The 23,742-nt window shown below is 51.0% G+C and overlaps 7 protein-coding genes across 7 annotated transcripts; 3 read left to right on the forward strand and 4 right to left on the reverse strand.

The window, feature by feature from the left end:
* Window positions 1-1,427: 1,427 nt before the first annotated feature.
* Window positions 1,428-4,097, forward strand: PFICI_08925 (uncharacterized protein; the record flags this gene model as incomplete). Its single annotated transcript, XM_007837506.1, has 3 exons — window positions 1,428-1,830; window positions 1,893-3,884; window positions 3,961-4,097. The coding sequence occupies 3 exons, from the start codon at window positions 1,428-1,430 to the stop codon at window positions 4,095-4,097; spliced, it is 2,532 nt and encodes an 843-aa protein (XP_007835697.1).
* Window positions 4,098-4,671: 574 nt separating this feature from the next.
* On the reverse strand, window positions 4,672-7,906 carry PFICI_08926 (uncharacterized protein; the record flags this gene model as incomplete). Its single annotated transcript, XM_007837507.1, has 2 exons — window positions 4,672-5,674; window positions 5,730-7,906. The coding sequence occupies 2 exons, from the start codon at window positions 7,904-7,906 to the stop codon at window positions 4,672-4,674; spliced, it is 3,180 nt and encodes a 1,059-aa protein (XP_007835698.1).
* Window positions 7,907-13,413: 5,507 nt separating this feature from the next.
* On the reverse strand, window positions 13,414-15,030 carry PFICI_08927 (uncharacterized protein; the record flags this gene model as incomplete). The annotated part of the gene is made up of 1 exon (XM_007837508.1): window positions 13,414-15,030. The coding sequence occupies one exon, from the start codon at window positions 15,028-15,030 to the stop codon at window positions 13,414-13,416; it is 1,617 nt and encodes a 538-aa protein (XP_007835699.1).
* A 753-nt stretch (window positions 15,031-15,783) lies between these two features.
* PFICI_08928 (uncharacterized protein) lies at window positions 15,784-16,562 on the reverse strand (the record flags this gene model as incomplete). Its single annotated transcript, XM_007837509.1, has 2 exons — window positions 15,784-16,227; window positions 16,287-16,562. The coding sequence occupies 2 exons, from the start codon at window positions 16,560-16,562 to the stop codon at window positions 15,784-15,786; spliced, it is 720 nt and encodes a 239-aa protein (XP_007835700.1).
* An 843-nt stretch (window positions 16,563-17,405) lies between these two features.
* On the forward strand, window positions 17,406-18,539 carry PFICI_08929 (uncharacterized protein; the record flags this gene model as incomplete). Its single annotated transcript, XM_007837510.1, has 3 exons — window positions 17,406-17,468; window positions 17,533-18,098; window positions 18,158-18,539. 3 exons carry the CDS (start codon window positions 17,406-17,408, stop codon window positions 18,537-18,539), a joined length of 1,011 nt encoding a protein of 336 aa, XP_007835701.1.
* A 982-nt stretch (window positions 18,540-19,521) lies between these two features.
* Window positions 19,522-20,488, reverse strand: PFICI_08930 (uncharacterized protein; the record flags this gene model as incomplete). The annotated part of the gene is made up of 2 exons (XM_007837511.1): window positions 19,522-20,234; window positions 20,317-20,488. 2 exons carry the CDS (start codon window positions 20,486-20,488, stop codon window positions 19,522-19,524), a joined length of 885 nt encoding a protein of 294 aa, XP_007835702.1.
* A 1,019-nt stretch (window positions 20,489-21,507) lies between these two features.
* PFICI_08931 (uncharacterized protein) lies at window positions 21,508-22,935 on the forward strand (the record flags this gene model as incomplete). Its single annotated transcript, XM_007837512.1, has 1 exon — window positions 21,508-22,935. The coding sequence occupies one exon, from the start codon at window positions 21,508-21,510 to the stop codon at window positions 22,933-22,935; it is 1,428 nt and encodes a 475-aa protein (XP_007835703.1).
* Window positions 22,936-23,742: the final 807 nt, after the last annotated feature.

Genomic DNA, 23,742 nt, shown 5'->3' on the forward strand with positions numbered 1-23,742 from the left:
TTGGATTGGCACCAAACTTCCGTATGCCCTCGAAGTCACGCCAGGTGGATCCTCTGACCTTGATTGGAACTGCTACGTACCTACCTACCTAACCTTTGATCTGTCTCGCCAGCACATGCTTGGCCGGATCCAAGGCTCTGGATAAGACAGGACAGGATATAGCCTTGGAGTGTCGAATACCTTTACCTGCACCTCAGGTGGGCTGCGCTCCACGTCAGCGCGTGCATTCACTCAAACTGGGCTTGCTGCTGGTCTGTGCCGCTTCGATATACTAAGAGGTAGCCGGAAAAAGCCAAGCCTCACATGTGAATCACCAGAGAGGAGGTCGCTTCCCTCTACTGTACTCTGGTTATGCTCTGGTCCTGGTCTGCTTAGCTCTATTCCCTCACTTTTTTGGGATACTCGCCGTCATAACACCATCCATTCCCGAACGGTTTCGGATATTGATTTGAAAGCCTAACCGACTGGGTGATTTGACACACACATACAGAGAGGAAGAGACAAGCTCTAAAGGATAGACAGAAGTACACGACACATACGCTCACCCTGCTGCCTTCTCATATCAGACGGGACGCAACCATCAACGGGGTTTTATCTATTTGTCTGTCTATCAATTCTTCCGTCCCTTGATTGCTACATACGCACTACTACAATATACATTGCGACATCACCTCGCAATGCTTTGGCCCGAACACGTTGGTCGTCTCACTGTATCAGAAACTAACGCAGTCACGGTACGTCTAGACTTTTTCTCCTTTGCCTCGTCCCTGATATCTTTATCCAGCTCTCGGCAGATTGGCACTGCACTGCCTGCATGGCCAGATTATCTATCGTCGGGTCTGCGGATGACCTTTCCATCCCCGGCCCCAAGACACCCCCCATGACCAATCATGTTGCCCACACGCCATTCTTGCTGCTGAAACTATATCCGTCCATCTGCCTGTCTGGCTATGCGGTGCTGTACGGTCCCTTCACGACCCACACACTACTAGAAATCTTCTTTTCTTGTTGCTTGTCTACCTATTCGCCTAGGTACAGAATCAGACGGAACTCAGCTCCCTCCTCTTCCTTATTTCACTTCAGAGTTCAAGTGTTCGCAGTAGTGGACCCGCCCCATCGTCATTAAGATATCCACGATCTCTCACTAAGAAGCCCCGGGCGGCTTTTATACCCTGCACAATCCCCTGATCTTGACCAGGCACATGGTTATTTTGTGTTGCCTTTTTGTCACTCAGATCCATTGGCCCATCTCATTCATCCATTCATACCCGACGCCGTTGAAAATCGCAACTCTAGTGGGATGCCATCTTATTGTCTGCAAGACTGTCACTACTTCTACCGCACAGCTCTGCGCGGTTTGAACATTAGCACCTCCGTCTCCCCATTATACACATGAGAGCCGAGGCTATCCATAGCACTAACACATCATGCCCACTCAAGTCCGTATATTTGCTATGCCAAAGTCTCTTGGTGAGACTTTAGCTAGCAGTAAACCATCCTCGATACCACGTTCTTTGCCAGATCTACCCAACGGCAAATATACAGAATCTTTATCTCAGAACCAAAGACCTACACTGTCGGCCATGGAAGATTCACCAAAGTCCGAGGGCATCACATATGCCGGCCAGGACTCTCTTCCCAAGTTACCCATTCCTGATCTGGAACACACGTGCGAGAAATATCTTGCCGCACTTAAGCCCCTCCAAGGCGCGAGGGAGCACGCCGAGACCAAACATGCCGTCCAAGAGTTCCTAAAGCACGATGGGCCCGGCTTGCAGGAGAAGCTGCAGAAGTATGCCGTCGGCAAGACAAGCTATATAGAGCAATTCTGTAAGTCATCCCGGACTATTGTGGATCAAATATCAATGATGCAGAGACTCACTTGTTCACAGGGTACGACTCGTACCTCAATTTCGACAACCCGGTCGTTTTGAACTTGAACCCCTTCTTCCTTTTGGAGGATGATCCGACACCAGCACGAAATAACCAAGTCACACGGGCCGCATCCCTTGTTGTATCAGCATTGGAATTCGTGAGAGCAGTTCGATTAGAAGAATTACCACCAGACACTCTCAGAGGGAAACCACTTGATATGTACCAATATTCGAGACTCTTTGGAACATCAAGAGTGCCGACAGAACACGGTTGCCAGATTGAGCAAGACACGGACTCGAAACATCTAGTTGTTCTTTGCCATGGTCAATTCTACTGGTTCGATGTGCTGGACGACCAGAATGACCTCATCATGACTGAAAAAGATTTGAGCATCAACCTTCAGACCATTATTGATGACGCCGCACAAACACCCATCCAAGATGCTGCGAAAGGCGCCTTGGGCATTTTGAGTACCGAAAACCGAAAGATCTGGTCTGGGCTGAGAGATACTCTTACTCGAGAAGAGGGATCCAATAACGCAGACTGCTTGGGGATTGTTGACTCGGCCTTGTTTATGATTTGTCTCGATTACACGGAGCCCGACACAGCGGCCAAACTCTGCCAGAATATGCTATGCGGAACCAGTCAGGTGGAAAAGGGCGTTCAGATCGGCACCTGCATCAACAGGTGGTACGACAAGCTGCAGATCATCGTTTGCAAGAACGGGAGCGCTGGCATCAATTTCGAACATACTGGCGTTGACGGCCACACTGTGCTACGATTTGCCAGCGACGTATATACAGATACCATCTTGCGTTTTGCAAGGACTATCAATGGCAAAGCACCAAGTTTGTGGAAGACGACCAGTCCAGACCCTTCCAAGCGAGACCCTGAAAGCTTTGGAGATGTCAACACCACGCCCCACAAGCTCGAATGGGACATGCTCCCAGAACTCAGCATTGCAGTGCGGTTTGCCGAGACGAGGTTAGCGGATCTCATCGTACAAAACGAGTTTGAGTGCCTGGACTTTAGCGGATATGGCAAGAACTTCATCACATCCATGGGATTCTCACCTGATGCCTTTGTCCAAATGGCCTTCCAGGCTGCCTACTATGGCCTTTACGGACGAGTCGAGTGTACTTATGAGCCCTCCATGACCAAGATGTTCCTCCACGGGCGTACCGAAGCCATTCGATCAGTGACGGAAGATTCTGTCAACTTTGTACAAACATTTTGGGCAGATCATCCTGCCGAGGTAAAGGTGGAAGCCCTGCGCAAGGCCACCCAAAAGCATGTTGAGAACACCAAGGACTGTGCTATGGCCAAGGGCTGCGACAGACATCTTTATGCACTATTTTGTGTCTGGCAAAAGTATATCGACGAGCAGAATGGTGGGCCGTTCAGCGACTACTCCAGTCAGATAGACTCGGGATCAGACAGAGACTGGTCCTCTCCCGTGGGAAGCCCGGGCAACGAGTCTGTGCTATCCGCGGAAGACGATACAAGAACCAGGAATCGCGGTGATAGCACAGGCTCGAGATCGCGAGACCATCCAGTGCCTTCTCTCTTTACAGACCCGGGTTGGGACAAGCTTAACACGACGATTCTTTCAACTTCCAACTGCGGCAACCCATCCCTGCGGCACTTTGGCTTTGGACCCACGTCTGGAGACGGCTTCGGCATTGGCTACATCATCAAGGACGACGGTATCTCCATTTCGGTGGCGAGCAAGCACCGGCAGACCAAGCGCTTTGTCGACGCCCTCGAGAGCTACCTGCTCGAGATCCGCCGCGTGCTGCGCATCACCAACCGCCGCGCTACCTCGACCAAGCAGACGCGCGCCCGCGAGATTGACCATGCCAAGGTAAAGACGGGTAGCCGCCTCAAGGCCCGTGGCCGCATGATTACGGGCACCGAGGCCATTCGCCGCGAGGCTCGGTCTGCGGCTGGCACGCGGTCGCCTACTGAGGATAGTATGGCCACGAGTGAGGATGACGAGCTTGGGGGCTGTAGGTTTGCCCTTTTTTCTCCTTTCAACGTGATTCCATATGTTGGAATAAAGAGTGCTAACGGTTATTTGAACAGATGGTTTCTTTGATGCAGGCATGTTGTTACAAGCCCTCAAGGCCCGAGGCGAGGCTCTAGACAATGGGGAGGTAAAGGCCTCTGAAAAGGCCCGGCGGCGGGATGTAGGCAAGAAGTTGAGACTGGTAGAATATTAGATTGGCGGCGTCGGAGAACATTCGTCTCTTCTTTTTCTTTTCTTTCTTTTCCATTGGATTAGCGACATGGGAGGTAGTCTGATTTAGTGTATAAGTACCCATGTATGCCAGGGTGCGCATGAATAATGGGTTGGAAAGGACCAATGTGGTATGTTGTGCATGTATGAACAATAACACATATTTGTTCTTTTCAGTTCATAAGTGGAGTAGAAGCTTTTCAGTTGTAGACTAGAATCGGTACTGATTCAAGCTGGGTCCAAGCCAGTCTTGGTACGGCTGCTATTGTGACAATCATTATCGATTATATACACAGACACATTAATAAACACCCAAGCTAAGATCCCTGCTTTTGAAAAGAGCCCCCCTCGCGATCGTCGCGTCATACCCGTACCGAAATGCCAGCTTTTAGTGATCCAATGGAACACCGGAACTTCCCAATACCCCAGAAGATGGAAACTAACAAGGAAAAGATTGGATTCTAGAAATAGGAGAACAGATGTCGAGCGATTGCTCCAGGTGGTTGATTAGACAGTACACAGAAGTAAAAGGAGAAAAGAAAAGGGAAATGGTTGCATTATGCAAGACCCAGGAACTTGAGAGCCTTGCGGCTGTTTCCCTTCCGAATGTCGGGCTTTCTGATGAACATGGGCACATATTTGCGCTCGTGCTGGTACAGCCATCCGTCCTCGTCCTCGGACACGTCAAAGTAGGACGAGTTGTGCTTGGACGAGACTGGCGATGAAGTCAGGCGGGCGCCTTCGCCGTCCATGGTGGTGGTTGTGCCCGGCCCTCTCTCGGAGGCGATGAGTTTTTGAAGCCTCGTCCGCGGACTGTGCGTCAGCCTCTTACTCTTGGAGCTCCTTATCGAGAGCGATGAGCGCTTGATCGCCTTCTTGGGTGTGGGATCTGCGACATCGATGGAGTTGACAACGATACCCGATGATGAGACTTCTTGCGGCTGTACCATGGCTCTAGCACGTGTAAAGGGAACACTTTCGTCGGAAGAGAGTGCCGATAGAGATGTTGTCGCTGGATTGACCAGATTGACATACGAGATCCTATTCTCACGGGAGCTGGCGGGCCTGTGTGAGAGCTCGGGAATGTAGTAAGGTGAAATATCAACGAGAATCTTCCAGATGGTGGAAACGAGTGTGGCGATTTCAGAATTTGTGGCAGAAGAAGCCAGAATGAAGTTGGCTTTTGAGAAGGAAGGAATTTCTGGTATCGGTCGGGTCGAGTAGATGCTGGAAAGGGATGGTCTCCCCAAGTCAACACTGTGACTAATGGGTGATGGGGACTTGGACACTGCTTGGGCTTCTAAAGAATCCGCACTGACGATTCCTGCAACTTTAAGGAGATCTACTCCTACAAGTTTCTGGAGAGCAAGAACAGTGGCAAGATGCTCAGCCGGATACTCGAGAATCAAGAAGAGGGTCTCGGTGTGCGCAGCAAGATATGTTTCTAGGTGAGGAACAATGAGGGTGGCGAGGAATTTGGGGTTGGTAAATGGATTGTCTCGGGTTTGTTTCGCCAAGGGGAGACAAGTATAAGACTGCATTGCCTTTGCAATCAGGTACCTATTGCTGGTCAGCCAACGTAGATTGGATAAAGATGGGATGTGTTTCCTCGTACTTCAGATCAAGTCGTCCACTTCGAGTAACTCCACTCGGCTTGGTCGCAAGATTCTCCAGTGACCCAGTGACGGCCGAGAGAAAATCCCTTTGTACCCCTTTCTGGGCTCCAATCGCAAGAATCAAGTCAACATTGCGCTTTTCTTTCTTTTCCTGTGTTTGTTCCGTTTCCCGGAACACGGGCTTCCACATGCTGCTGAGTTCTGGTAGCAGTGGAAAGATGAACTGCTTGTATCCGGGCTCGTCGGGCGAGAAATATATGTTCAAGATTGATCTGAGCGAATTCTGAACACCCACTGCCGTACTGTCCTTGCTGGTTTTGATTTCGTGAAAACTTTTATGAGGAGCAGTCGAAGCAAAGGGTGGTGTCCGTGCAGGCGTTGGAGGCGCATCAACTACACCCCTCTTACTTGGTCTCCGGCCTGTCTTCGGCCTACCAGGGCTCAGCAGCGCCAGATAACTGCCGTGTGTTTCAAACAAGGGATGATCATAGCCATCCGTTGAATAAGCTGGGCTCAATGCCGAATCTGGGTTGCAGAGCTCCACTGCGATAACAGGATTGTTATTAGACATCGGCGCCGTCGCCGTACTATTAGCATTCTCCTTCGGCACCTCTGTTTCGGAAGTAGAGGTAGGACAAAGTTGACTCAAAAGCTCTGCAAAAATCTGCCGAAGAGGCGCATCACTCGTTTCGTCATTGAAATGAATAACCAGGTCTTCATATAGCGGGAGAGCTGCCTCAAAGGTATTTTCTTCCTCGGACCGGACGGCTGGGGACAGCAGAGATAACTCATCCGCAGCGTCTACACCACGGTCGATATATGACGCTCGATCTCGCTGGGGCGTCTTGTCAGCGCTAAGTCGAGGGCTAGGACTCGTGCCCTTGTCAACATATATCCCTCGTTCTTTTGCCGAAGCAAAAGTAGTTGAATCCAGGGCAAGAGGCGGCGGGCGACGGAGATTGGCTCTGTTGGACATGGTAGATGTGTTGTTGGTTAAGCGCTCAGCGTGGTCCTCGGTCCGGAGCGGAAGTTTGCGACGATGATAGGACAAAGCCGTACCGAAATCCGAGTCGCCATCAGATTGTGACAGTAAAGTCGATGCCACAGAGTAACAATCAGTATTTCGGGATGACACACTTTGGCCGTGATTGACCGACTGGCTCCTCCTATGTTGCTGGTTCTTGTTTTGCTTGGGTGACGTGCGGACATCGACCAGACGAGCCTCTCCAAAGACCACTGTAGGTGTGTTGGGCAACGAGCCGAAGGTAGTGCTCCGAGGAGTGAAGACGTCATCGATGGCGGGAGTCGAAGGTGTAAAAGACCTCCTGTATGGCTTCTTTGCCCATCTCGGCGAGTTCTGGTCCACCATACGATGCAATATGCTATTGTCAAGGATTGCACGCGGTCTGAACGCTTCTAGGTTGAGCGGTTGCGGGACGAGGCTATCACCATATGTGCCCTTGGTAGTATTATTCACTGCTGAGACTGGCTCGTCGCAAAGGTCTCGGGCTACAAACGTGTACATGGGAGTAGTTTCCGCCGAGTCTTGAGCCTTAGGATGGATTGGGACGCTTTTGCTTCTTTGGTGACTCGTTGAAAGATCAAGGTCGGTGTTGGGCTGGAGCGAGGCCGTCTCGAGATATAATGCATCCGCAGCTCTTATGGCTGCCGACATGCGATCAACATATTCTTCTTGTGGCGTGGCAGTCTTTCGATTTGGCGAAGGGGCGGTTTTGGGGGAATGAGATTTGCTCATAGACTTGTGGTTGTTTTCCCGTAATTTTCCAACACCGTGACGAACCAGCTCTTCAAAGGTGTTTTCAGCCTTGGAGATATCACCTTTAAGACCATGTTTGCTGATTGAAGCAATGCAGTTCATCCGCGCGCTTGCCGTTCCGCCATTCATGAAGACAAGTCGCTTGTCATCCGCCGTTGAGTCGCGTAGAAACGCGTGGGCCTTTTCTATCCTCGCGCAACAGGCTTCGTGGGTCTTCAGAATACACGACTGTGCATCAAAGGGCAGGTCTTCCTCATCTTGGCTCATAAAATGCTGGAATGGGGGAAGAACCAATATCTTGGGACTGCTGGGAAGAAGGCGCAATTGCGTCGAGACGGTATCACCTGAGCCCTCCAAGGCAATGATACTACCATGATAATTGCTCGGAGTGCCTGCCATTGTAATATGCGTCCAAATAGGTATGCTCACAGAATGGCGTCTTATAAGGTGAGGTTATAACCCATGAGGAAGTTGCCAGCCCAACGTTAGACAAATCCGGTTGTCTATTGTCCTGGTCTTGAGGACTCCTTTTTGGGAAGAAAAGAAAAAAAAAAGGACTTTAGAAAATCAAGTTGATCGAGTCAACAGGAATCCGTAAACCGACGGAGGTGTCTGCCCAGAAAACAGCACAGAAATGCACATGCACCGTTGGGCAATTCGAAGAGAGAAAGTTTTCCCAGGTGGTCGACACGGCACTCGTCCGGGCAGCAGGGTGGCGTCAAGCAGGCGGGTGCAGGGGTAAGTCGACGACGAAGTTATCGGGATGGCGTTCGAGTGAGACAAGTGGACGGGATGGATGAGAAGAGAAACGGCAACGGGAAGTATAATACGCGGGAATGGGAGAAAAGAACAGGGATGAAGAAGGAGAAGCTGAAAATAAAAGAATAGAACTGCAACCCGCAAGACTTGCACAACGACGAAAAGACGATAGTGGGTGGCATCTTGTTGGAAGAGAGGCAGGAGACATATGTAAGTGGTCTACATTCTGAGCTGGTTGGTGGGCGTGCACCCAAGAGGCACTTGCATTCGACGATGCAGACGGCTTTTCTTTTTCTGGACTCGACCAAGAGCGGATAGCAACAGCAGAATTTGCGCCATGAGGGCACGATACAGCCCAGTACAGCCCAGCCCAGTACAGCCCAGCACTGCACAGCACAGCAATGGCAGTAAGAGGCCCAGAGAGAAGCCAGGTGAAGGGGGCGGATTGGTATACAAAGTGGGCCATTGACGTTGGACACAAGAGAAACGGCGTCTAATACCATGGACCAAATAGTGAAGGCTCCATTCCATCCCAAAAACTCACCCAGTCGAGCCAATCTGGCTGGCCCGCGAAGTCTTTAATGTCCGGTCTAGCGCGGCAGCATCAGGGACCAGGGATCAGGTTAAGTTACCTAAAGTAGGTAGAGCACAGAAGAAAGAAGCCACAAGGCACGGGGCACAGACTGCCACAAGGCATAGGTGAAGCCCAAGATCCATTGGATGTATGGAGGATGATCTGGCAGTAGATCAGATCAACTTGGAGTCTAGGACCCTCACCAATAGTGGACGACTGGTTCCGTCGGGCTCGAGGGGATGAACCAAGTCGTCGTATACTAGCTAGCATCCTCACTTTCGGGAATGGACAAAAAGAGTCAGCAGGGCCGGCGCAAACAGGACTGGTAAGGCTGCCAGTGTTTGGTCGATTGGGGTCGTGGACCGGCGCTCCTGGAGCCCGCCTTTTGGTGACACCTCCAGCATTTCCGATACACTGGGCGGGTTGGCGGGCTGTTGGGTCGGGGTCGGTATCGTGGGCATATCAGGATACTACTACTACTACTACTATCCGGGGAGCTAATAGAGGAAAGAACATTGGAAAGTTGAGCTTATTTTCTCATAGTCTCCACTTGTTGCGAAGCAGTGAGTTTCAGGCGACTTCGCCGGTCTACTACTAGTCGATTAGCTCCCGTGAGAAAACCCGAACTGAAAGACCAGGGCCGCTGTCCTGAGACCAGGGATGAGGTGAATGAATGGTTGGTTGGTTGAAAAAGTGTGTGCTAGAGCCCAGAAGTGTCGTGTGAGCCAGGTGAGAACATTGTAGGTACTAGGTAACGAGGTGAAGTGTTGGATACGAACACCCAGGTAGGGGCATTGAAAGCGGAACTTACAACGGCAATAGCCATCTGCAGTAATAGGGGGGAGGCTCTGGCTCTCGGCGGGGTCCCACAGTCCAAAGTTCCGAAAGTTCCAAACGCCGAGTTGTGCAAGAAGAGTGTGGTTGTGGAAACAGGACATGGTAGAAGACATTCCCATCGTTGGTCATGATATTTTGACGGTCTTTCTTGTTTCGTCACGGGTGAGAGAAATGGGAGGTCTGTGATTGGCAGAGGGTATGTAGTTCTTTCCTCGAGAGTTGTCTTTCATTAGTGTCTAGTGTCCACCATCCGCCCGTCCGTCACTGCCCATATTAATGCAACCTGGTGTTTGTATGGGCGTTCATGGCTTGTATCACTAATCAGTCAATTATACACACACACAGCTCACTTCTGCCGCGATATCATGGTTGTCGCTATGAGAACCGTCTATGGAATAGTTTTGGCTTGCTGGGCTCAAATTTTGAATTTTGGACGGGGGTTTCTTCTTCTTCTGCCTCCGACATCTGGACTCTGGTAAGGCACAAGACTAGAACCGGGGAACCCTGCCTATAAGTCGATCTCACCAATCTTGGCTTGCCATTCCGACAAAGGAGGAAAAGGGTAGCGCGGCCCCGCTTCATCCATTCCATGGGATAGTTTTCCGTAGATCCCATGGATCCATTCACTTGATCCATCATCAACAACATCCCCATCATCATCATCGTCCACATTTCCCCGATGACTTCTGTATCCACTTCCATAACTTATTTAGTGACACTAGACACCTAGGTCTATGTACTACTTTATCATTCATTACCCGCCGGTGAAAAGTCGATACCCGCCTGGCAACTTGACTTGTTCTTCATGGAGTCTAGTCCGCCATGTGCCTGAAATCCTTTTCCGCGCGGATCAAACGCTGGCCGCGTTTCTGGGACTTGTAATTGGGGGATGGGAAGGCTGTACCTGTCTAATGAGTGAAAGCCCATGTAGGCAATAACGCCCAGCACGGTGGACAAAGTGGTGGGCGCTTCAATTGCTCTACATAGTACAGGATTTTCGACTACTAAGAACTTAGTGAGCAGTTCGACGTAATATGATTTGCTTCGGGCTACTGCAGACTACTGCACCCAACCACTTCAATGTTACCTACTTACCTATCTAGCTACTAGCAAGTAGCCACCAGGTTGGCATACTTCTCTGGACCTATCTTTGCTGGGAAATCAGATCTCTATCTAAAGTAGCCATATCTTGGCACCATGTGCGACTGTTGTAACTTGCAGTACGTGCCTCCTCGTTTTCACGTCTATAGCTTCAGCTGCAATGATTTGCCCAGAAACTCGTGGAACCTCGAGGCCGCATGTCTGTGCTACCTGAGTGTCAGTCGAATCTAGTTGATGCTCAGACATTGATCTTGTATAAGCCGACATAGTCCCGTCTTTTTTTTTTTTTTTTTTTTGGGAACGAGCCACGTGCGTTCGTCGGCCCGGTAAGTGGGCTTACTTACACCCACTTGCTCGAGGTCCTTTGCGGCTTTTCACTCTTGGGAGAGGTGGGAAAATTTGACTCAAGAGAGCCTCAGCTTTCCTTGATCAACTGACATAACTTCCACGTCTTTCTCGGAGATCCTCTTTCGGGGGATCGACTTCACACAAGACGTATACCCGTTGCGGATACCATAACGGAGGTTTCAGTTTACTATTTCTCTATTATGCAGCTGAGGATTGTTGTTTTTTCTTTTCTCTCCCACCTCCCGTTACTGTCGGACTCGATGCGACAAGAAAGTGAGTAGCTCTATTTTGTCTCCATCTCAGGCTCCGACAGCACTATCGAGACCAGTACCTTGGGTGTATTCTAGCCTTGGTACTCCGCTCCAGGAGCAGGCATTGTAGGTTATCCTATCCTTGACATATATTGACTCTAAGTGATCAGCACCAGGTTCGTGGTGTATCATTATGCCTTGCATGCTTCTCTATCGGACTCATCCTTGCCCGTCAAACGGACTTGGTCAGACATCCTGACATCTTGGGTTTCTTCCTCGACCTAGGGCAGGATGAGCCGCCAAAAGCACGTCATAGAATATGCACTTTTTAACCAACTGCCTGCCGAGACACATACATGGAGAGTTTCTTTTGCTGTTTGCAAATTGCTACGTAAACTTGTCAATCTTTGCCTTGGTTTGTTCTCACCATTGTCCGCAATTTGTCATGTCAATATCGTTATTCGGGTATTGCTTCTTCCTGCAGAGGTCTAGAACGCCGCATGCCCACCCTTTCTTTTTCGAATCTTGTTTTTCTTGCTTTTTCCTCCTGAACCTGCCATGACATGCAGGTGGAAGAGTGAACCACTCAAAGCGCCAATACCCTCAATAGAAAAAAAGGCGAATACTGATTGTACTACCTGATCATGCAACACGCGAACTTTTCTCGATGATAAAAGGGGGTCAACGGACGGAAACCCACGTTGAGCCACGCCAGTCCTCGCGGGAGGCCGCATCCAGTCTTTCTCTAGCTCCCGTCTGCCCACATGGGGAGATTCAAACGTGAAAGGTATCAATGCTTCTTGGGACAGCACGGACAATGTTTCCAGATGTTTTTCTCAAGTCTCAACCCTGGGAAGTCGAAGTATCTGTAATTCATTGTATTTGGTCTAGACCCAAGATTGATGGGACTGTTAATAAATATCCAAACGATTCTGACATATCACACAAACACAAGACTGTTTGATGATTTGCTTGTGCTACCTTGCAAGGAAAAGCCAGTTGACCGATGGAGTCTCGGACTCCCGAAAGCGGTCAGTAACAAACAGAGTTCATCATAGAAAAAATGTCCAGGGTCATTAGATTTTGATGGTTCCCGCGAGCAATAACGGGCGTTCTGTATTTGCCGAAACACGTTGCGTGCTAAATTAACATTTCCAGAAGCACTTCTGCAGCAAGAATAAGCAATATGTGCTTCCCAAAATGGGACAAGACTGCTGTACATCTCTTAGTAGTACCAGAAAAACAAAAACAAACTAGTTCTTGTCTTGTCTCAATAAGACAGTGACCCCTGTTTGACTTTTTTTCTGTATCGTTTTTGGTAATTTGATGATTCAACTACTCTGTATGAAAACTGGGGGGATTTCTGCAAGACTGGACGTCCATCATGCTTGTCATGCTGCCCCGGTCGATGTCAAGAATTGTATCGTTGTCAGCAAGCCCAATGCCCATCTCAGGAGGATTCATTCGATTTGTTTCGCGCTTCAAATTGACGTTCCTTGACATGGCTGGGGAAATCTTCCCGGCATCCATGCTTTGAGCGGTAGAGACCCCTCTTCCAAGCCTCCATGATTTATGCTGCCCAATGGAGCCGATTGCAGCAAAGATCGGGATCAATTCCTGCAGATATCAGAATGGGTAAACCCTGCACCTCACAGAGGCTATCAAGATTACTGTAAAGGTATTCGAAAAGATGGCTTCAGAACAGATCGCTGCGCTTCATCAAGACATGGCAAGTTTGGTTTATGTTATATTTGTTGGTCGTTGGTATGCTTCCTAGACTGAGGTCATGTGCCTATTCCTGCCTGCCTTTCTGGCCAATCTCATGGCAATGAATACATACCATATACCAGAGTTGCCACTAACACTATATCCCTTATTAGAGACAACATTACCCCTGGCCCTCTTGCCTAACTCTTACCCAGATGATCGAGCAAGAGATTTGGCTGACTGATATACCGATACAGTCAGAACAAGTGAATGTGATTTTAATCGTTGACAATGTAGTTCGATCAAAGTTGTCCAAATGCACCTGCTCATTACCAAGAACTACCGCCCCATCTGGCACGGTTCGCCCTTTCATACTCCCTCTCGCTATATTCGTTGTTCCACTGGTCTCTCATGGTGCCAATGTCAACCTCGCTCCGAGTGCTCTGGCCAGGGATGCGTCGTCCGGAAAAGTGAATGCTCATATGGTCGAGGTAGCCCTTGATGCGGCCACCGCCCAAGAACTTGATCCAGCCCTGGTTGGAGTCACCGTAGATAATCTCGCCCTCGCCAGTCTCGCGGCCGCGCCAACTGTATGGCAGGGCCTCGTACGACGATTCATACGGCCGGACGTCGAAGCGCAGCACGCCCTCGTAGACGCCCAGCTCGAATTGGCCCCAGAGCTGGTCGCCTGCCAGCGTGAGCACGAGGCTCAGGTCGTCGCCCAGTCGTGGCCACTGCTCGCTGACGTCGGCGGACTCGATCTCATAGCGGCCGTTGAGGAGGCCTAGCTTGGCTAAAGGTCCGTCATCGTCGTCGCTGGAACCTAGGGAGCCGTCACGGCCGTACTCGGAATAGGGAGGCGGCGGCTCGTCGTCGTCATCATTATCGTCATTATCATCCTCGCTGTCATAGTCACCATAGCCATAAGGTTCATAATTCTGCGAGGCAAAGGAATGACCGTGGCCACCATAAGCTGGGAAACCTCCGCCTCGTCGAGCTGTCTGTTTGGTTCGTGGTCGTGGAGGATCGGTAGCGGCAGCAGCGGAGGCAGTACCACCACGACCGGAGCCTTGCGATAGACCGCCTCGGCGAGCTGTTTGCTTGGGTCGGGATTGTGCTGGGCTCGAAGCAGAAGTAGCAGCAGCATCCCAGTTTGCAGACGGCTGCGAAGAGTTCGCAGCAGTTTTTGGGGCAGTTTTTGCTTTGGGCGCGGCTTTTGCCGGCGTCTTCTTCTCCTTTGGTGTAGCTTTTGACACGGGTTTCTTCTCCTTGGGCGCAGGAGTCGCCTTGGTCGTCTTGGGGGGTGCAGCAGTTGTCTTGGTCGTCTTGGGAGTAGGCTTTGCCTTTGGGCTCTCCTTGACGGGTTTGGAAGTAGCAGCAGCAGCCTTTGTGGTCTTTGCAGCGCTGGCCGTAGCCGTCTTGGTCTTCTTGGCCGTGGTGCTCTGAGAGGCAGATGAGTTACTTGCGGACATCTTGAAGTCGATGCCACCGACACTGACTGTAACATCCAAGGTCTCGGACGCCTTTCGCTTTGTGCCCGCAGTAGTCTTCTTCACAGCCGTGGCCTTCTCGGTGGTCTTGGTGACGCCGACCATCTGGCCCTTGGCCTCCTTCTTGGCCTCCCTATCCCTCTTGGTCCATTCCTTCTTAAGGTCGGCTTCCAACTTGGTGATGTGAGCCGGAACGCTCAAGTTTCCCGTGTTGGAAGCATCGAACAGCCGCTTGAAGGCGACCGACTTGGTCTTGGATGGCTGCAGGCCGTAGTGGATCAGCTGCGCTTCGTACCAATGTGCCGGCTTGTCCTTGCTGCTGCCGGAGCTTGCAAAGTGCTCCTTCAGCTCCGACGTGGTAGCACGGCGATGCCGATTGTTTCCGGATGACTCAGCGTAGAAGTCACCGTTCGCTGAAGCGAAGCGTTCAACAACCACTGGGGCAGTCGTAGACATCGTTGACGAATAAGTGCGTGCAAAATCAATGTGATGACCAACAATGTCCACTTGACTGAGAGATGAAGCAGTGTAAACGAGAGTGCAAAAGCTGCCATTCAGTCAAGGTTGAGATATGGGCGATCATTAAGCAATGGAGCCCAAGGTTCAAGGTTGTGTGGACTGAGGTGGGGGGTGGGGACCGATCTCGTTTGCACACCCAAGTTCTCTTTGTGCGCGCGTTGCTTTTTCCAGAGGACGACTGCTCACAAGAGGGATTCAATTAATGAGCCAATTGACGTGGAAGCATAAATACCAGTCTTGGCCAGTACCCCGATAGCAAGTGACTTGGCTGTCGGTTTTGAGAGGTCTGTCTGTCATCTTTTTCATTTCCGTTTCTTTATAACATAACGTTTAGGGAATCTTTGGGGAACATTGGAGGATTTTGCATACAGATACCAATCCTGGGAAACCCTGGACCATCTGCGGTTTGACTATATTGTCTTGATTAGATAATTCCTAGAGCTCTACCATGAGCCCTTGATATGGTTTTTTGTACATCTGACCCTTGACCCAATGTCTAGATCAACACTGCTTTTTTGATTGCAACTCCACGCAACCATGCCAATGAGGATAAATGCAACAATCCATCATGAGAGGAGCAAGATCTTTTTTTGTACACGTTGCCCAACGCCTGCCCAAAGCGCTTATTCTTTTTCGTAATAATAGTACAAGGCTATTCACACAACAATTCGAAAGTCATACCGTTCATATCTAGGCGTTCTTGACGACGCCAACCTTGGCTGCTCTGAGGACACGGCCGTTGAGCTTGAAACCCTTCTGCTGGACGAAGAAGACAGTGCCGTCCTCCTTATCGGGCTGGGGCGTCATGAAAGTTGCTTCGTGCTCGTTGGGGTTGAACTTCTCGTTTGCAGGGTCGAATCTCTCCAAGCCGTGCTTTGTGAGGGTCTGGAGCATGAGACCCTCGGTCATCTTGACGCCCTCGTAGAAGCTGGCAAGGTCATCGTTCTTCTTGTCGCTTCCCTCCAGGGCCTTCATCTTCTCTTGGCCCATGGTCAAGGCACGGTCAAGGTTGTCCACGCTGTCGACAAGGTCCTTTGCGAATTGCTGAATGGCAAAGTTGCGTGCGGACTTTTGGTCTCGTGTAGCTCTTTCCTGGAGGTTTCGGAAGTCTGCAACTGAGCGAAGGTACTTGTCCTGTAGTCAAAAGAGTCAGTCTGCTGGTTGCTGTGTTTTCATGCTCGGCAAACACGGACCTTCCAGTCAATGACTTCCTTCTCCTTTGCTTCCAGCTTTTTCTTGAGCTCCTCCTCGGGAGATGCAGGAGCCTCAGCTTCTGTCGCGGGCTTGGCCTCCTCCCCCTCCTTCTTGGCCTCTGTCGAGTCGCTGTACCATCTCGAGCTCTGGAGCTGTGACCTAGCAAAGTTTATCGGGGCGGGCGCGAACTGTGTCCGGACGGCTGCGCTTGGTGCATATGCTCTTGTGCTGGAGCGCAGAGCTCTGGTGGATGTAGATAGCACTTGTCTAAACATGGTGTATGTGTGAAATAGTTGGGCGCAGTGGGTGTTGCGAGGAATAGGAAAAGAGTCGCGTGCTTGCTGGAGGGAAGATGCGGAAGTGGTTATTATTATCGGGCGGCTGCAAAACGCTCTTACAATCTGGGACCTTCTTCAAATTTTTGGAAGCTCGGGTCCTATCGGACGGAATCCACCGAGGAGCTATGGCGGACTTACATCGGTCCTCTGTACAACTCTGTAGAACTGACTTTGGATAAAAGAAATGAACACATTTTATCAAGATATTAACTGATAATCAAATATATCTCAATAAATCTGTATCTAGGTACATCAAATTTCAATAGCACAATTAACATAAGCTGTTTCGTGTTGTTTGCGAGTCTCGAGGTCTAGCTTGGCTGAGATACCCGACATGCATGTACTACATGTAACTGGCCAAGCTAGTCATTTGATGCAGCGCCACAGCGAGATCGCAGCCTCGCATCTTTCCGCCACATCGTCCCGCGCTTGTTGTGGCTATCTTGACCAGCTGCAGCCAGTTTTATTAACCAGTGTGCTTCTATCGCTACAGTGCTACATCGAGGCGTTCCGTAGTACGTACCTACCTCTCTGTAGCTTTCGATGTTGAACCCACCCCGGCTTGTCTGGACCTTCTAGCTCCCCCCAAGCATTCTGTCAGCCTCGAGGAATTTCACATTCCAGCCGCGACAACTTCCTTCACCACGCGCGGTGTATTCTCAAATTGTACTCTTTTCCCGACGCCAACACCCAAAATTTCCGGCGCATTCTTCATCTCGGACGCGCGAATCTCAACCCCTCTCAATCCCGTGGTTCTTTCCACGACAAAGCCTCGGCGCCATGGATTACGATGCGATGGACATGGACATGGACACTTCTGGTCCCTCTGTCAAGATCTCTGAGGTATCCATTCAGTCCGGATATCGTCTTTGTTGTCAGTCGGGCGGGATCTGACGATATCAAACAGGCAGACAGCACGCACGTCAACTTTGAGCTATCGAATACCGATCTTGCCTTTGCAAATGCCCTGCGCCGCATCATCATGGCCGAAGTTCCTACCGTCGCCATCGACCTGGTCGAATTCCACGTCAATACTTCAGTCTTAGCCGACGAATTCATTGCGCACCGACTCGGTTTGATTCCCCTCGACTCCAGAGACATCAAGGATATGATGATGCCTCGGGACTGCGAATGCGACGGACACTGCGACAAGTGCAGCGTTGTTCTGACTCTCCATGCTAAGTGTACTGGCGACGAAATTATGAAAGTGCACGCCAATCAGTTTGAGATCAGCCCCGAGCGCGTCAATCAGACGGTTGGAACCCCTGTCATCACCGACCCCGATGGCCTCGGTCCGTTGATTTGCAAATTGCGTAAAGGTCAAGAGTTGCACATTGAGTGCATTGCCAGAAAGGGCATTGCAAAGGAGCATGCCAAGTGGATGGCTACTTCTGCGGTCGGCTTTGAATACGATCCTCACAACAAGCTTCACCATCTCGACCTCTGGTACGAGGCCGATCCCGCAGCTGAATGGTGAGCACGACCCGTAGTAAAAACGCCCTGGTATATCTCTTGTCTAACGTGCAACACAGGCCCAAGAGCAAGTATGCCGACTGGGAGGATCCCCCGCAAGAGGGCGAGCCATTTGACTACGATGCTCTCCCTGAGAAATTCTATTTCGAGGTCGAGGGCGTTAGTAACCTGGATCCAGATGGCATTATCAAGGAGGGAATTCAAGAACTACAAGAAAAGCTTGCCCGAATCATGCAGGGACTTGGCGACTCCGAAGGCCTGGATGGACAACAGTATGATGGTCCCCAGAGTCCTGGCGGCGACATGGGCGGCCCTCCACCGTGGCAAAGCGAAGGTTATACCACCCCATATGGAGGTGGCAATCAGAGTGCCTGGGGCGGTGCTCAAACAGCATATGGCACCACTCCTTACGGCAATTCCGGTGGAAGCGGTTGGAGCTAAGAGCCGCAAGCATCACAGCATCACTATCCAGCAGTTGAACGGGGATACAGCTGAAAATTTGATGAGCCGAGCCGGCGCTTACTCATCATGGCATACAGAGGGCGTTTTGGCATTGATTTCAAAAAAGCACAACAATTGCAAAACCATACCCGCACAATGAATGCGCAACTTCCTTCAAAAAGCGGCTTTCCTCACGGGAGAGCATTTGGAAGGCAATACCAAGGCGAGCATGTTTGCTGTGCGAGACGCACCTAATATATTGGAAACGATAGGAGACACGCTGGTTATCTACTGCGAGCCTTCATTCTATACGCGATACTAGGAATCTGGAGCATGGTCCAGGAGCGGATATTTTGCTTTGCTGTTTGCATACTATAGACGCGCTGTCCAGGGTGCAGGATGGCTAGATCATTTCGACTTGGCCTACGACAATCGAGAAAACAGATACTTTCGTGTGCGGACACTTACATATCAAGTACTCGTCTTGAAGCACGCCGGTCTCTTTCTCCTTGGAGGACCAGGATACCTTTGCATCGCATGAATAGAAACAACAATGCATCCATGCAGCCATAATCTGATTTTATTGATGCCTGATCTGACCAAAAGACCGCAAAAACGCCCGCGACTAATGCAATGCATGTGCTGAAGAAGATGAAAAGGATCTAGACCACCAACGCCAATGACCCTGAAAACGGGTATATATGTAAAGCCAACACGCCCTCTTGACATGAACCTTGCGGTGATCCTGTTTGTGACGTGCCTCTCAGTTTTCCTCCACGTCTACAATCGCGTAATCCCTACCTTGGATATGTATGCCTCAAGCATCCGGGATTCCCATGAATTTTCTATAAGTCGAGCGATGCGCTTCTAGGAACAAGAATGTACAAATAGTTTGTCTGAGAGGTGGAACACAGTTAGCTGCCATGTCTTTTTTGTTTTTCCCTGCATGTAAAATCAGGTACAAGGTTTGAGGTTGTTTGACTTACGGTCCCAACCTTAAGAAGCTCGGCACCCAGCCCTTGAACATCCACTTGACGCCTTCTTGCGCCGTGATGTCGCGCAGCAGCGCAACCATGCTTTGACCTTTACCACTGGCGCTCATGACGCGGCTCTTGATCACGTCGACGGGGCTGCAGACGGTGGTGGCGACGAAGCCGGCCATGAAGCTGGCGGTGAAGTGGGTGGTGGTGGTGTCGCCGAGGGGGGTATACTGCAGCAGGGCGGCCTTGATGGTGTCGTAGGAAGCAAGCTGGCTGGCGTTCATGAGAGCGGCGCGCACGCTGTTGGGCCAGACGCCACGGAACCACGACTTGGGGCCTTCCTCGCGCAGCATTCGCAGCATGCCGTCGAGGCCGTGCTTGTAGTGGCGGCGCTGCTCGGGGGCGAGGGCGCGGTCCTGCTGCATGCGCACATTGGTCACATCAGCGGCGTTGCCTGAGATGCCTCCCAAAAAGCCCGAGAAGCACGACAGCCCAATCAGAAGCGGCAGCGAGGGCTTCTCGCCCTCGGGGGTGAACCGCCGCTTCAGGTCCTCGTAGACGCCGAAGCGCACCGTGCTGTACGTCATCTGCCGCAGGAGTGAGGCAGAGAGCCCAGAGTACAGTCCCAGTATGCCCTCGTTTCGAACAATATAGCCAAAGGTGCCGACCATGGTGCTGGGGGCATTTCCGGAGCGCAATTGAAGACGAACCTTGACTACACGGTGGAGACTTCAGTCAGCAGAGTATTCACGGGACATGGTATCATGTTAGCATTATTGCAGGGAATAATGACGTACCCAAATCAAGAGGATGTGTCACGCAGGCGGCGAAACTGCTTGCCGAACCACCAAACCAGAAAGGATAGTGTATTTGCTTGGGGAGAGGCTTCTTCTGACGTTTCGGCTTCACGGCCGCGAGGTTCTCGGAGGCGGGCCCGGCGGCCGGCTGTTCTTGTGTTGCGACAGCCATCTTGTTGGTCATGCAGACGGTCGGTTGCATGCCCTTCGCGGGGAGGAGAGAATAAGGAGGACGGGCAAAGAGGCTCGCGATAGGTGCCGCGGCTCTCGGCTAGCAATTCGAACTTCTAGTATTGGTTGCCCTGGTGGAACATTATTTCTAGGTGTTTTTTTCCACGTCAATTCCTCGGGTCTTGCGCTCCTAGCTGGTCCTCGAAGTAATCGAAGGTAAAACTTGTACAGAGTAGGTATAAGCAGTAATAATAGCACAAATGAGGTACAAGTGAGCAATCGAGGAATCTAGGAGTATAGTGCCAAGGGAATAATGTAGCAATTGAGAAAGAGAGAACTCGAGACTATGTAATCGCAATTAGAGGTGAGCACGATTCCTCGGGAGAACCGGTCGTAGTTTTTCGTGCGGTTCTCCCGAATCAGCTGCGGTAGCGGTTCGGGAGATAAGCGGCCAGAGGTAAAAGACAAGAGAGAGCATTTGATCCACTTTATCCTTCGGCCGATGGGCTTGTATTTGGAGAGAGAAACGACGGGGGCCATGGGATCAACCCCCGCGCGTCATAGTGCAGGCTTTTTAGTGCATTGACTGTCACTGGTCAGTGTCGTCAGTGGTGACTCCAGTGACGGCCAGTGGTGGCATTTTAGTGGTATTCAGCTTGCAAATGCGACAATGCAGGGCCCCATGATTGGCCGCAGAAGGGGTCTAGTCCGATGTCGTCAGGGTCCTTGGTTCACCCGACGCGCGACGCGGCTCCGAGCTCCTGGGCCCAGTTGATGCAGTAACATGCCATTACGCTGCAAGCCTCAAAAACTTTTTGGTCGTCCTGCGACGAGGTAGAACAACGACGACATACCACCGCGCTCGAGTTCGCCGACGTGCCCTCGAAATGTGGTCGACTCGACTCAATGCGGCCTATGGCTGTGCGAGAAGGGTTTCTCTGCAAAATCAGACATGCTGGAGTGGTGCACTGGGGCAGAGGATAGCTCAGCGTGGCTTGTCTTCTGGTCAGTGCCAATGCCATGCTCAAGAGGCGTGATCCAAGCAAGCTTCAAAAGAAGGCCACTAACACACCTCCAGCTTCCCCCCGAGCAACACCACAACAACCCAAGACGAACTCTTCGTCTATAGAGATTAATGGAAAGGAATATAAAACAGACAAGTGGTTCAACACGCCACCAAATATCTTGTCCAATGTGCCCCGACGCCTGCACCTTCAGAAAGACCACCCGGTCTACATAACCCGCCAAATTATCGAATCTGTCTTCCCTTCCCCAACCTACAAATACCACAATACCTTCGATCCAGTTGTTAGTACTCTCCAAAACTTTGATTCTCTCGGTTTCCCGTCCGACCACCCTGGTCGCGCAAAGTCGGACACGTACTACATCAACGAGTCTACACTGCTTCGAACACACACCTCGGCGCATCAGGCCGATGTCTTTCGCGCAAACCTGTCGCCCGGCTACCTCATCAGCGCCGATGTCTATCGTCGAGATGAGGTTGACAGGAGCCACTATCCTGTGTTCCACCAGATGGAAGGCGCCCGGAGCTGGGATCGCGGCTCTGCCGCTAGTGCATCCGGAGACATCTCCCAGCTCATTTGGTCGGATGTAGAAAAATTGCCGAAGCACAGCATGAAGGTCGAGGACCCCAACCCGCCCTACCATCCCGAGCGCAACCCCCTGCAGTCTGGACATCATTCACCCGACGAGGCCGAGGCCATTGGTGCTCATCTGAAGCGCTCGTTAGAGCTCATGGTCGTCGAGATCTTTAGCCGTGCCGCCCAGGCTGCCAAGAAGGCCGACCCCAACTTTGTGGATGAGCCTCTGAGAGTCAGATGGGTGGAAGCATACTTTCCTTTCACAAGTCCCTCTTGGGAGCTTGAGGTATACTATGCTGGCGACTGGCTCGAGGTTTTGGGTTGTGGTGTCGTGAAGCAAGACCTCTATATCAACGCTGGCGTGCCCAGCCAGCTTGGATGGGCGTTTGGCATTGGTTTGGAGCGGATAGCAATGCTGCTGTTCCAGATTCCTGACATCCGGCTCTTCTGGTCGCAGGACAATCGTTTCTTGAACCAATTCACTGGCGTCTCAGACAACCTCGAATCACTGAGGCGCTTCGTGCCCTTCTCCAAATACCCCGGCTGCCCCAAGGACGTGTCATTCTGGCTCAAGTCAACTTCATCTGCCGGCGGTAATGTCAAGGCTAACGCTCATGACTTTCACGAGAACGACGTCATGGAAATCGTCCGCAGCATCTGCGGTGACACTGTAGAAGACGTCAAGCGTATCGATGATTTCACTCACCCAAAGACTGGCAGGCGCAGCTTGTGTTATAGGATCAACTATCGCAGCCTCGAGCGTACCTTGACCAACCAAGAGACCAACGAGATGCACGACAAGGTCACTCAGGCTCTAGTCGAGAAATTAGGCGTTGAGCTCCGGTAAACGACACTTTTAGATTCCGGCCATGGAAGTGGCTTGGACTTTGCTTGTATAGAGACCCTCTACCTGTACCAATATATGTAAGTTTAATAGTACATCCAACGAAGAGACAATCTATCTTGTCTCTACTTTATTTGGTCTCGGGAAAAAGAGACCGAGCTGTGGGCTAGAGTTTGACGGCAAAGACCACTGAGTGTTTGCCTCTACGATCATCGAGCTGGCAATGATCTTGATCTCTCCATTCCAAGTGAGCAAGCGATACTTTTTGTGTTCTATCTGGAGAAGAACATCATGCTGCACGTTATAAGGAGCACCTTTTCGACGTTCGTATACTTGTAAAGGTAATACGATCATCTCGCAGCTCTGACGGCCACTACCGCCAAGTACCGCTATGCATCAAAGAATTTCGATCTTGTTGCTGGATCATTATAAATCAATTACACACGAATTACTGCCTAGGTCCTCGGTCCGTGGCGTTGGCAGCTATTACCAGGCCCCGAGGGTCTGCCGATGGGTTCGCGGCCAAGGAAGGACCACACCCGTAGGCCCGCAGATTAAGGGCCGGGGGAAGTCCTCGGTCACATTGCATGATTATCGAAATTGTACGCTGCCTGGTCTCGTTCTCAGATCCAGTTCGAAACTTGCTCCTGGCGGTGGAATCTGGAATGAAACACACATTGGCGTTCATCAGGTTGTGCAAATGGCCAAAATCTGCTATGAAAATTTCCTGTCAGCTTGCAACTCACAGCAGCCGGTGACAACTTATGTTTGGATGGTGTACAACGTACACCTGCATTGTGCATATGCGGC

This window comes from Pestalotiopsis fici (genome assembly GCF_000516985.1).
Source record: "Pestalotiopsis fici W106-1 unplaced genomic scaffold PFICI_Scf_6, whole genome shotgun sequence".
Lineage (NCBI taxonomy): Eukaryota > Fungi > Ascomycota > Sordariomycetes > Amphisphaeriales > Sporocadaceae > Pestalotiopsis > Pestalotiopsis fici.